Raw genomic sequence first — 13,857 nt, 5'->3', positions numbered from 1 at the left:
AAGGGACGGAACAGGAAGATAATCTTCCCTTGGAGTCCAGCTGTCCCTGGCCTGGCTGGGCTCCTTTTTGAAGCAACACTGTCAAGCTGTCCTTTTGAAGTCACGCTGCTTCTCTCCAACATCCAACCATAGTCTTTGACGGCCAGCTGCTGCTCCTGTTCTCTTTCTGCTTGCAGAGGTTTTTGTGGGCACAGGATTGGGGTAGGGCGGGCCATGGGTGGTTTTGGAAAAGGCACCATTCGAGCAGGAAAACAGAAATGCACGTTCTCATTTTGGGCTGTGGTTCCAGGCTTAAGGGTGGGGCCCTCACTGGGGACCCATCCTCTTCTGCCCAGAATTTTCCTGTCTCCTGTCCCTATCATTATGATGGGATATGATTCCTGGAACTCCTTTCTCGTGGCCATGAATGGAGCCAGCTCTTGAGGGTAAAGTGAGCACACCACAGATAGCAGATAAGAGCAAAGAACATTATAGAGTCACTGCATCAAATAACCTGTGTACTGCACTATTGCTGGACTCTGTTTTCGGTGGCAGAATAAATTTCCTTATTTTTTTAAAAAAGGCTATCACCTTATGAGATACGCTTATATTCACTTCACAGCTGAGAAAATTGGCATAGAGATACTAAGTGCATAACTTGTAATACACAATGTTGGCAAAGATTTGGGAAAATTGTCAGTGGGATTATTGATTCAGGAATTCCACTTCCAGGTATTTGTTCTAATTACATAATTATGACTTTGGTCATAAATTTTATATAAGATGTTTTGTGACATTTAAAATAGCAAAAAGCAAATCTAAAAATCTAAATGTCCGACAATCATGTTGAATTAAAGCCATTGAAATATGCAGAATTGTGTTTATTGACATAGAAAGATGCTTATGATATATTGTTAATTGAAAAAGCAGGTAACAATATTATGTTAATTTTGTAAAAAAAAAGTACACATATTCATAGAAAAAGTTTGAAACAATCTCAAATATCATCTGTAGGCTATTTCTGTTTGGAAATAACCATAGATTTTTGGGTTGACTCAACAAATTATGGTTGAGTCAATCTTACTTTCCTATTTTATAAAATTTGTTTTACATAATTGGGTATTTAATCATTTTAAAAATCAGGCATCATTTGTATAATATAATAATCTAATCCCCCTTATCTCTCATGTCTCATGCCTTATCCATCATCCCTCATGCCCTACTCTTAGCGCAGATTTTCCTTGACAGCTTTATTTTCTTGGAGGGCAGGTATGGGGAACCAAATTTGGTTCTTTACCCTAGCTCTAGCCACTTCCACAAAAGATTTTACAGATAATGTCCATTTTGCTTATTTTTTTTTAAGTTTAATTCTTAATATGTGCCCACAGCTCACTACCCAGGCCCTGATTTAGGCATTAGGAATAAAAACTATCTCAACTTAGTTAAAACCACCAGATTCATTGCTTGAAAACCTGTTCTGCCACTTAATAGCTGTGTGATTTCAGCAGGTTACTTAACCTCTCCATTGGAAAGCAAACATTTATTGAGCTCCTGTTACATATTAGGACTGGAGATACAGTATTAAACAAAACAAGTACCTGTTCATGAAACTCACATTCTAATGGGAAAAGATCATTGATTAATATACAATAGGTAGTGATAAGTGCTATGAAAATAATGCACTTATAAAGAGAATAAAGAATGACAGCCGATGGGGTATGAATGTGGGAGCATATGGCCTATTTTAGACAGCGTAGTCAGGGAATGTGTCTCTAATCATGATATTTGAGGAGAGACCTGCAGGCAGTGAGCCAGCCAGCCATGAGGTTGTGTATGGGCAAGAGTTGCAGGATGAGGCAGTGGTGTGCTGGTGCTGGCTTGCATTTGTTCTGATGGCATGCATCTCTTCCCAAACTCTGTGTTCAGTGAAGGCAAATTAGTAGCTCAAAAGTAGCCTTGATGAGAGTATTTACACACAGATACCTGCAAATGCTACAAATTAGGGTTGTCTCCCCCGCCCCTGAGAACTACTTGTTAAATATTTTACCAGCACACCCCTGGGAAGAAGAACAGTAAGGACGGAGGCCCCGAGGCAGTAGCAGGCTTGTACTTTTGAGGAAGTCAAGGCAGTCAGGATGGTGGAACAGAATGAGAGGGAAATTGACAGGAGATGAGGTCAGAGGTAGCCAGGACCAAGATCGGTAGGCCAGGTAAATAAGCTGGACTTTGGTCTACGTGAAATGGGGGCCATTGAAAGGTTTTAAACAGAGGAGTGACACTGTCTGACTTAAGCTTTGAACAGGACCACACAAGAGAGGAATCCAGAAGACCAGTTGGGAGACTTGAGCAAAATTGTAGGAAAGAGGTAATGGGCTGGGCACAGTGGTTCATGCCTGTAATCTCAGCACTTTGAGAGGCTAAGGCAGATAGATCACTTGAGGTCAGGAGTTTGAGACCAGCCTAGCCAACATGGCGAAACCCCATCTCTACTTAGCCAGGCATAGTGGCACATGCCTATAATCCCATCTACTTGGAAGGCTAAGGCATGAGAATCGCTTGAACCCAAGAGGCAGAGGTTGCAGTGAGCCAAGATTGCACCACTGCACTGCAGCCTGGGCAACAAGAGCAAAACTCCGTCTCAAAAAAAAAAAAAAAAAAAAGAGGTAATGATGGCTTTGGGGTAGAGGTAGTAAGAAAAGCACCTCGATTTCTTCATTTTTTTCAGACATTGTCAGCTTTAAAACATGCTTAGCCTAAGGTCTTGCACACAGGAGGCCCTCAATAAATGGTAGCTGTTGTATTATTGTTGACAGAAGGCCCATCCTGGAGTGGGGGAGGGTTGCTTATATCTAATTAGGAAGGCAAGTAATTTTAGTACAAGTGATAAGTGCTATGTTTGAGAAAAGTGGGAGCATTAAGGAGAGACAATTAGCCCAGCTTGGGGTAGGAATATCCAGGAAGAGTGTTAGAGCAAAAGGGGACAGCTTTAGCAAAGGTATGGGGATAGGGAATTAGAAGGAAAATGGAACTGCTTAAAGCATCCACACCTCCCGATTCAGGTGATAATAAGATCACAGCTTCATCCTTAGCATTATTAGCAAAATAATCTGTGATCTGAAGCACGTGATGATTTTATTACTCTGTGTGTTAAGTAAATCACCCAGCAGGCTGGGGATCGTGATGTTCCAATTCCAGCTGACTTGGTAACTTTATGTATTACACAGAGCCTTTGATTCTGATCAGCCAGATCTAAAAATGTAAGCTGGTAAGAAATGTTTAAAACTTGCTATGGAGAAAGGAATTCTTAATCTGGGGCCCAAGCATGGCCTTTGGGAGGTCTGTGAACCCCTTGAAGATATTTGCAGAATTCTGTGTGTGCACATGAATTTGGGGGTAGAAGCGGGACACAGGGAGTGTGTGTCATAGCTTTTATCAGATTCCCAAAAGAGTTTTGCAGCCCAGAGAATATTTAAAACACCGCTACTGAGATGAACATTAGAGGGTAAAGTAAAATCAGTCTAGAAGAACAGGCATGTTTTTGTTTGCCATTCCATCCATCATTAAAATAATTTGATTAAATCATATTCTAAATCACATGAAATCAGTTAAAACATTTCACTTAAAAGTGATTACTTATAAAAAGGCTTTTGTCACTTTTATTCAAATATGAACTGTCATTTTGGCCCCAGTGAATATTCATTCCAACTTAAAATTTCAGCTGTGCCAAACTCTGGGATGGTAAATGAGCTATAGTATAATCAAAAGTGCTTCCAGGCCAAATTCGCTCTATTTATCATGCTAGAATCAAACCTGCTATTCTTCCTTTTGAAAATGTTCTCTGCCTCTGATTTTGTTGTTTAGTTTTTATTGATTCTCTAATCTCCTCATGTTATTCTGCCAAGTCTCCAAAATGACAAATATTCCCTAAGGGCTTCTTCAAAGCCAAAGAAAAAGGAATGTTGACTGAAATTTTATTTTTAAAGGAGGATTAATAGAATTTAACTTTCCGGCTATCTTCTGGAGACTCCTGTGATTCAGAAATTTGCCACCTTCTAGTCACACATAGATGGTGAAAACTTACTCACCTGACTACTTCTGTCTGCCAACGGGAAATGGGCTGTTAATAGTTTCCATTTCTTCAACGCTATGATCCAAATGCATTGTTAAGTGCATTATGTATATTATCTCACTGATTCCTTGCAATGCCTACTGAGATAGAGATTTGATTCTCATTGTATAGATACTCAACCTAGGCTCTGAGATATTAGATTACTGTCTTGCCCAAGATCACACAGCCAGTGAGTAGCAGAACCAATAGATGGAAAAATGGAAAGTAAGATGTCCCATGAAGGACAAGCGAGTTGCCTAAAGAAAAGCACCCCTTTTCCTTGTACTATTGTCATTTTTCATTATGTGGCATTTTTCAGTGCTGCTGTATCAGGCATTGTGTCAGAACAATGGATGAGAAAAATAGGAATTGATGATTGAAAAGAGTTGTGGGAAATGAATTCATCTAGTTAATTAAACTATCTCAATATCTTTTAAGAATAATGACGGAGGAAATCAGAGTTAAATTTGAGTACTTACCATGAACAAAGCAGTAATGTGAGGTGCTTTACTTACATTACCGCAAGGAATTCTCCTATTAAGGGTCCTGAGGAAGGCATTTACTATCTCTGTTTTACCCATAGGGAAGCGGAGGCTCAGAGGAGTTGCAACAGTTTCCCAAAGTCACACAGATAGTAAGATGGTATGATACAAACCAGGATCTGCCTTCAAAGGCTGTTTACTTCCTACTATACCACACGTAAAATTCACTTCAAAAGCTATTTACTAAAATTTATGTGGGGGCCAGCCATCATGTCATTAAATTCTGTATACTCCTCAGAACATAATATAGTACCTTGTACCTAGTAGGCACTCAAGATAATGTTTCTAGGTTAATCACCCATCACAGTGGGTTAAAATAAAATGGAACATCAAAGGCACAAAGATGTATCTTATTTCCAAATACTAAAAAAGAACTACCTTCACATTCCTTACAAGTTACACTGTTCCTTAGAAGCAAATTTATAGAAAATCTTTTTAATAACCCCCTATGTATAGTTCAGAGGTTAAAAACCTGTACATATTATACAAAGTTTCCAGTAAATGCACTTTGTGTATTATACTGCATGGTACTGACATCTTCAAGATGGAAACCATGAATAGATTCCTCTAGGTAGGGGAAAAGCAGCTTGGTATTTTAGAAATGCATATGATATACAACAGTGAAAACCCAACAACTGCAAATCACTGGACGGTGTATTAGAAATAGGCACGTGTGTAAATGCTTTCGCAGGGCCTGACCCTCTTCATGGTTCATCTGTGTATTTTTTGGTTTGTGGCTGACACCTCCTGCCTCAGCACACCCAATCTTCTTAAGTGTGTCCCGAGTTGAAAAGGGCTGTCTGTCAAGGCTTTCCTGATGATGGTGTTGCTCTAATATTCCAGCGTCACCGTCTTGGTTTTGAGATACTCATTTAGAGCTTCCTCACCTAGGGCAGAGAAAAGCAGTTGACAAACCACACTCAAAGGCAGACGTGATGTCTTCAGACCTTCAGACATAGGTATATGCAGGTGTACAGGTCACTAAGTAAATGGAATGTGGCCTAAGCCAGTGCTTCTCACACTTTGAAGTTCATACTAACCATCTAAACACTTTGTTAAGCTGCAGATCCTGATCTGATTAAATCTGGTGTGGGCCCAGAGGTTATGTGTTTCTAACCATTCCCTGATGATGCTGACGCTAGTGGTCCATGGACCACACTTTTATGGTAACAGCCCAGACCAGCTACCAGGCTTTCTAAGGAGCGGAGAGTGTTGTCTGGTCAGCTTCAAACCAAAACCCTTCTCTTTTATTTCCCTACTTGATGACAGACTCTGCCTTTTTGTCCATTTAAGCTAAACAGAAGTAACCAGGATACTGTCCTCTAGATTAAATTAATTAAAGCAGAACTGAGCACAGGAAAGTTTGAGATCATTTGGTTTAATCTTATTTTAAAGATAAGGAAAATTCAGTTTATATTGTTTGTTAGAAACACAGGGGAACCTGTCTAGGCAAAAAATAAATAGGTCTGCCTTTCTTTGACTCTTTCTATTTTGAACTATACCGTCATCAATCTCTACAATGGTTAAAGGACAGTGAATACCATGGGGAAACTAATGAGTGCATGATTCTGGAAGTTGAGCTAAAATAAGAGCTGTCAACTTCGTCCCCACATTAGAATCACTCAGGGAGCTTTTAAGACTCCTGACCCCAGGTCACACCCTAGACCAATTAGATCAGTATCTCTGTATTTTTTGAAGCTCCCAGGTGATTTGAATCCACTGTGCAGCTAAGGTTGACAACCACTGGGCTAAGGGGTTTTAAAATCGGGGAGGAAGAAACTATTAGAAAAACTGTAGTATTTTATAGTAAAACTGACCTGAAGCTGGTCGAATACACTCTCTCAAAAGACGGGTGAAACAGGGATGCCTCACTTTCTAATGATAAGTTCCCTAAGAAAGTCTCCCACCGTGATTTGGATTCAGGCATGAAAACCAAATTAAAGACATGGAAAAGCGGGGGAAACAAGCCCTTACCTTCACCCAGTGGAATTTAAAGTGAGAACTGCTTTTACTGTTGCAAATACATTGCCACAATTATTAGTAAAGAGAAAATGTAACCAAAAAAAAAAAAAAAAAAACTCCAAATGAACTAAACTTATATTTGCAGACTGTCATTTCAGTAAATCACAAACGTTTCAGTTTTTGAAACAACACAGCAGACTGAGGGTATAAGAGATGCGCTCTACAGCCAGACTGCCCGGCTTTGAATTCTCTCTTGCCAGTGCCTGGCTCTGTGACTTGAGGCAACTCACCCAGCCTCTCTGAGCCCCATTTTCCTGTTCTGTACAATAAGATAATAGTAGTACCTATTCCTCTGAGTTCGTGTGAGAATTGCTTTTGCTTACGCAGGCTAAGTGGAATGGGGCCTGGCATGGGTTTGGCACTGAAAGTAAGCTATTGCTTGAAAGGTGTGAGTGTCACTGCTCACAGTGAATTACATTTTGGGCTTTTTACAAACTCTTAAGTCTTATTGCTCAGACTCCCCCGAACCCTGCCAATTGCAGGGTTTTTCAGTGTTGACTCTGAAAGCCTGCCAAGAAGCTCCAAGACAGGATTTATTCTTGGAGCTCGCTGGTTATTGCTCCCCACCCATTTGCCTCTCTCGGTTCCATTTAGTCTCGTGACAGCTAACCCGAGTTCATGCCAAATGTCAGATTAAACACCAAATATATTTCAGCTAAAGTATATTGTTGCAATTTCTTTTTCCTTTCAAACATTACTCTTTTGAAAAGGAGTATCTTTCCACACTATGTGTGCGCTTTTCTGTGTGTATGGTATATTCAATAGAAATGTTTAGTATTTTAAAAAACGAGTGCCCTTCTAAACCCAGATCTAACTGCCATGTAGGAAATGCCTATCAAAATCATACACGAGTCATGAAACATAGAGCAGATTTTTCTGTGATGTGACAACAAAGGGAATGTGAAGCAGAAAAGTAAAGCCATACCTAAGTCTTTTCCAAAGCCAGATTGTTTAACTCCGCCGAATGGGGCCGCCACATCTGTCTTGTTGTATGTGTTAATAAAAACAGTTCCTGCTTCTAGTTTTTCACTCACATACATAGCTTTGTTTATGTCTCTTGTAAAAACCCCTGAGGCCAAACCATACTCTGTATTATTTGCTCGCTGCAACACTCCATCGATGTCCCTGTGTTTTTAGGAAGACATAAAACTTCGTTAAATGTAAAGTAAAAGATTCATTTTATGTTCTGAAAATTTTCCCATCTATGCTAGAAACAGGAAAACATTACTGCCATCTGCTTAAATGATTTTTTGTTGTTGTTGTCACTGTTGTTGTTTTTTAGAGACCAGGTATTGTTCTGTCACCTAGGCTGCAGTGCAGTGGCACAATCATCGCTTACTGCAGCCTCCATCTCCTTGGGCTCAAATGATCCTCCCACCTCAGCCTCCCAAGTAGTGGGGACTACAGGCATGTGCCACCATGCCCAGCTAATTTAAAAAAAAATTTTTTTTTGTTTTTTAGAGACAACATCTCCCTGTGTTGCCCAGGCTGATCTCAAACTCCTGGCCTCAAACTGTCTCCCAACCTTGCCCCTTGCAAAGTGTTGGGATTATAGGCGTAAGCTACTGTGCCCAGCCTGATTAAATTTTTATAAATGAAAAATATCAGGCTCACACCAAAAGAAAGTCCCCAAAAATATTACAAGTCTAGTATTACATTTTTCATATATATCATGCAACACCTTTTAAAATCTGACCCAAAGTCATATATTCAATCTTCTTCAATGGTTCTCATTCATGATCTCCCACTCCCTCCCCTCTCCCATGAATCCCATGAATCCACTTCTAGATGGATTTTCAGAGTGTCCTCCCTATTTCCTTCCATCTCTTCCAACTTTGCACACAAGGTTCAAGCCTCCTTCAGTGCCTGAAGCCGTTTCAGATCCCACCAGTGCCACTGTCGAGGTGGGAGAGGAGGGTGGTTCTGTGAGAGGGCCCTGCAGCCAGACTGCCTGGTGACCTTGGGTAAATGACTTCATCTCCCCATGCCTTCATTTATTATTGTGAAAAATGGAAATAATAATAAAAGGACCTGTCTAGTTGTCATGAGGATGAAATGAACAAATCATGCCTGGAACACAATAAATGTTCAATAAAAGCCAGCTACCATCAGGTAGTACATATATTTCCAAACTTGATATTTTGGTAGAACCAACTATATAGTGCTGACTTAACTCTTCCTGTAGGTAATGGTTCGCCATCCATAAATTGGAAGATAAAAGCTCCCTGAGGGCAGGGATAACTTCATGTCTCATATACCTCTTTATGCTATGGTGTTGCATCGTCGAATGAGAGTGAATGGGATTACATGTGCTTATTCAACAAAATAGGTCCCGTGATTTCCCCGCCTTTTGACTTAGTTTGTATACACATCCAAGTAGGTGAAGACATGAACCTACTCTTGTCTCAGTTGAGTCAAGTTCTAATGTGCCGTCATAGTGTATGTCCCCTTCTTCTAGCATGATCCTAATGCTTAAAAACACACACATTTTCTACCACATGGCCAGCAAATACAAGCCAAGTTGTTGTTGTTTTTCTTTTTGAGATGGAGTCTCACTCTGTCGCCCAGGCTGGAGTGCAGTGGCGCAATCTGAGCTCACTGCAACCTTTGCCTTGCAGGTTCAAGCGATTCTCCTGCCTCAGCCTCCCAAGTAGCTGAGATTACAGGTGCATGCCACCACACCCAGCTAATTTTTGTATTTTTGGTAGAGATGGCGTTCCACCATGTTGGCCAGGCTGGTCTGGAACTCCTGACCTCAAGTGATCCACCCGCCTTGGCCTTCCAAAGTGCTGGGATTACAGGCATGAGCCATTGCACCTGGCCAAGCCAGGTATTTCATCCGGTGCTCCAGCAACGACACAGGATCTGTTCCAAAACTGGAGGAAAAAATCGTGCTGAATTTATTGAGACAGCACAGGTTTCATGTAGTGCCTTATGAAGGGATTTTCAAAGGCATCTTGACTATTCAAAATTTTAAACTTGCACAAGAAATCTGGAACCTAACCTGGAGTGAACTTGGACTCTGCTAAAACTCTCACACTTCCTGATGCATAGGGACCCAAATATTTATAGAATGGACTAGAGGGAGAAAGATGGTTTTATGCCATTTCTCGAGGACCATCAGGATATCACCATAGCTCCATAGTACATTGTTTACGTCTACAGCAATGACAAGCATATATTGATGGCAGTAGCAACAGCAAATACTTGACTTAGTAATACTCAGAATGACCTAAGGAGGTAGACATTGTTACCAAACCATACTCTGTATTATTTGCTTGCTGCCACACTCCATCGATGTCCCTATGTTTTTAGGAAGACATAAAACTTCATTAAATGTAAAGCAAAAGATTCATTTTATGTTCTGAAAATGTTCCCATCTATGCTAGAAACAGGAAAACATTACTGCCATCTGCTTAAATTTTTTTTTTTTTTTTTTTAGAGACCAGGTATTGCTCTGTTGCCTAGGCTGCAGTGCAGTGGCGCAATCATAGCTCACTGCAGCCTCCATCTCCTTGGGCTCAAGTGATCCTCCCACCTCAGCCTCCCAAGCAGCTGGGACTACAGGCACATGCCACCATGCCCAGCTGATTTTTTAAAAGAATTTTTGTAGAGACAGGGTCTCCCTGTGTTGCCCAGGCTGATCTCAAACTCCTGGCCTCAAACTATCCCCCGACCTTGGCCTTGCAAAGTGTTGGGATTATAGGAGTGAGGTGCAGAGTGGTTAAGTAACCGGCCCAAGCTCAGAGAGGTAGCGAGGGGAGCGGAGGCAGAGTTGTCCTCTGACCCACTGCACCATCCTGCCTCTGACCCTCTGTGGACTAACTGTCATCTCTGTCTATCTCCCCTGTTAGATAATAAACTCCTTAAGGACAGGGGTTGTGACTTAGCCATGTTACAGGAGATTCCCTCAAACCTGACTTCTATTGTCTGCACGTTTAGCACCAACACCATGGGAGAACGTATAATGAGAAATGGGATAGTATGCATCCTTGGATGGATATATCCAAGGGTACTCACTATACCTTATAGTCCCCTGAAGTCTTTTATACTGTATCTATCAAAGACCGAGAAAGTCCATTCTTTATTTTTTTTCAAGTTCTCATTGGCTGAAATAAATCTAAAGCCATTCTGAAGAATTTTGTGCGGTATACCATGAGACCCCACTCTATTAAGTATTGTTTTAGGAGCTCAGTTACCACTTGGTCCTCTTCGATAAGCTGAACTCTTTGCCAAGTTTCATGTAGTATCACAAACCAGCATGCCATTTACTGTTGGTTATATGATGGTTGTGAATATTTCCATGAAAAGTTGAGTATCAAGCTTTGGGGGGCAATATCCCCTATAATAACAGCACTCTTTCTCTGGGGAAATAAGATTTCACAGATGCCACCGACCATAGGAACGTAAATGTGAAAACCAGTTTTGTTATTTCTCAGTTATTTACTCTGTTCCACAGACACCTCAAATGTCGAGTGCAGAGAAACCAAAATTTAATCAGCTAAAAGCCCATTATGTTGGCCATTAATTGAAGCTGGAAAGCAAAAATATACTATGATCTACGATGTTAGCAAAAGCATAACTTCTAATTATTTAAGTTAATTATTCTTATGGTAGAAAATTACATGTTCATTAATTTTATGCTGTGTATATAGCAGAGTGGCAAAGGGGAAAAATGACTTATCTAGTCAGAACATAAGTTAAATTGTGTCTGAAGAACCTACCCATTTTGGAATTTAGAAATGACCATAATAGGCCCAAAGGATTCCTCTTTGGCAAGGTACATGTGGTCTTCCACATCTGTGAACACGGTCGGCTCCATGAAAAAGCCTTTTTGGAAAAAACAAAGAGAAAAATGTCAACTATAGGTTAAGTCATTTTCAATTAATAGTCCTCTCACTTAATTACATTATAATTTTTTCTTTCCCTCTGGCTCAGTAAAACCAAGAAGAGTTGCATTTCTCTATTTGGTGCTGGCATGCCCAGGTTCTTATTTTTTAATGTCTTTATTATGAAAATATCAAACCTATGTAAAAGTAGAGAAAACAGTATAATGAAGGGTAAAATAAATATCCATGTTTTGCTATATTTATCTTTTCCTTATTGAAATATTTTAAAGCAAATTCCAGATATCATAATTTTAACACCTCAGTATTTCAGTACAAATCTGTAAAAAATGACATTTTCTTATATAACCACTATACAGTGTCATGCTTAACAAAAGTAGTAAATATTCTTTATTCAGAATTTATATTTTAATTTCCTTAATGTCTAGAAATTAGCTTTTTTGCAGTTGGTTTGTTTGATTTAGGATTCAAATTTTTCTACACATTGTATTTGGTGTTTAGATTTCTTAAGGATCTTTTACTCTAAAACATTTCCCCATTTTGTCCTGCCCTTATTTTTTATTCCATTGTCATGTTAAAGAGATGGTCAGTTGTTCTATACATTATCTTTCTTTCTGGATTTATCATTGCTTCCTTTGGGTGATATTTGTTTCTCTATCTCTTGTATTGCTTTTTTTTCCCCAATGACTTTTATTGTGGTAAAATACACATAACATAAAATTTACCATTGTAACCATCTTTAAGTGTATGGCTCAGTGTTATGAAATTCATAATATGCAACCTTCCCCACCATCTATTTTCATAACTATTTTCAGCTTATAAAACTGAAACTCTATACCCACTAAAAAATAACTTCCTGTTCCTTCCTCCCTCCCTACTGCAGTTCTTATGAATAGAAAGATTGGCCTAAATGTGTAATTAGATTCAGCTTAAGCTTTTTTGGCAGGAACACTTCATAGGTGATACTGTGTGTTACACATTTCATTCCATCAGGAGACACGTATTATCCAGTTGTCTCTCCTTTTGTTTTGTTTTGTTTTGTTTTGTTTTGTTTTGTTTTGTTTGAGAGAGTCTCACTCTGTTGCCCAGGTTGGAGTGCAGTGGCTTGATCTCAGCTCACTGCAGGCTCCTCAGCTCACTTTAACCTGCCTCCTTGGTTAAAGTGATTCTTGTGCCTCAGCCTCTCCAGTAGCTGGGATTACAGGTGCGTGCCACCACACTGGGCTAAATTTTGGTAGAGATGGAGTTTCACCATGTTGCCAGGCTGGTCTTAAACTGTCGCTGTTTATTCCAACTGAAGAAGGCGGGCACCCAGTAAACCCCCACAGAGGTGATCTTACCTGGCCTTTGGACTTGTCTTCCTCCATACACCAAAGTGGCCCCCTCTTTCACTCCAGTTTCACAGTACTGCAGCAGCTTTTCCAGATGGGCCTTATGATTTTGGGGCCCATGATCAGTGGATCTGTCAAGTGGATCACCAATTTTCATCTTTTTAATTTCTTCTACCTGTATGTTACCAGTCCATAAAAACACAATTCACTGTTAATAACAATAATAATGGAGTTTCTACCATGTGGTAGGTGTTGTGCTAAGGTGTTTATAGATGTATTGTCATTTAGTCTTTACAGTAGCACTAGAGGTAGTGGTTGTTTTGTTTTGTTTTTTTCCCTTTATGGAAACGGGGTCTTACTCAACCTGTCGTCCATACTGGATCACAGTGGCATGGCACGGCTCACTGCAACCTCGAACTTCTAAGCTCAAGTGATCCTCCCCCCTCAGCCTCTCAGAAGAAGAAACTGAGGCCTAGAGGGGATAAATAAGTGACCACACCACTAAATACTGTAGACTTTTTTCCACTTGAAATCCCAAGTCCTTAGCCACTACCTACTAGTACAATATAAGCTACCTATACTATATGAAAATTATCCTAAATGTTAATCCATTAAGAATAGCAAACTGATGTTCCGAAATATTTATTAATATCACATACTTACACTCTTCATGGCAAAGGAATTTCTAAAATGGTCACATTGTTATCTTTTTTTTTTTTTCCTCCTCAAATGTGGTAGACTGCCCTTGTAAAATTCTCATGGTATAGCCATGCCAGATGACTCACTGGAATGCTCTGATGAAAAACAATCTTTGCTGCACAATGTTCATCACTGACATGTCTTTGTAATTACCTCTTGCACTCCTCAGTTATCTTAACCTACTTCTGCATCTTCTAATGTTAAGTCCAATTCTGGTAAGAAGAATGGGAGTTATCATGACCCAGCAGGTCCATGACTTTGAATTTAGGCCTGGCCATAATCTCTTAGTGCATTCCCCAGGGTTCTGTGCTGGATGAGAAGTTCTGAGT

The 13,857-nt window shown here is 40.0% G+C and overlaps 1 protein-coding gene across 3 annotated transcripts in view; it reads right to left on the bottom strand.

Moving 5' to 3' along the window:
• Positions 1-4,792: 4,792 nt before the first annotated feature.
• The window catches only part of LOC105497706 (aldehyde dehydrogenase 1 family member L2), a 61,811-nt gene continuing 52,746 nt past the window's right edge, over positions 4,793-13,857 (bottom strand). For 2 of the 3 annotated variants that reach the window (XM_071071200.1, XM_071071202.1), the window contains 4 exons: positions 12,839-13,004; positions 11,376-11,481; positions 7,577-7,776; positions 4,793-5,516 (listed from right to left, as the gene is read on the bottom strand). In XM_071071200.1, coding sequence (XP_070927301.1) covers positions 5,461-5,516; positions 7,577-7,776; positions 11,376-11,481; positions 12,839-13,004 — 528 coding nt within the window. In that variant the 3' untranslated portion in view covers positions 4,793-5,460. Of the gene's footprint in view, positions 5,517-7,576; positions 7,777-9,425; positions 9,955-11,375; positions 11,482-12,838; positions 13,005-13,857 lie in introns of those variants that run through there. The other variant, XM_071071201.1, reaches the window with a different exon arrangement.

This window comes from Macaca nemestrina, chromosome 10, assembly GCF_043159975.1.
Source record: "Macaca nemestrina isolate mMacNem1 chromosome 10, mMacNem.hap1, whole genome shotgun sequence".
Lineage (NCBI taxonomy): Eukaryota > Metazoa > Chordata > Mammalia > Primates > Cercopithecidae > Macaca > Macaca nemestrina.
The sequence above is the reverse complement of the archived record's forward strand: the minus strand, read 5'-3'. Positions and strand labels throughout refer to the sequence as shown.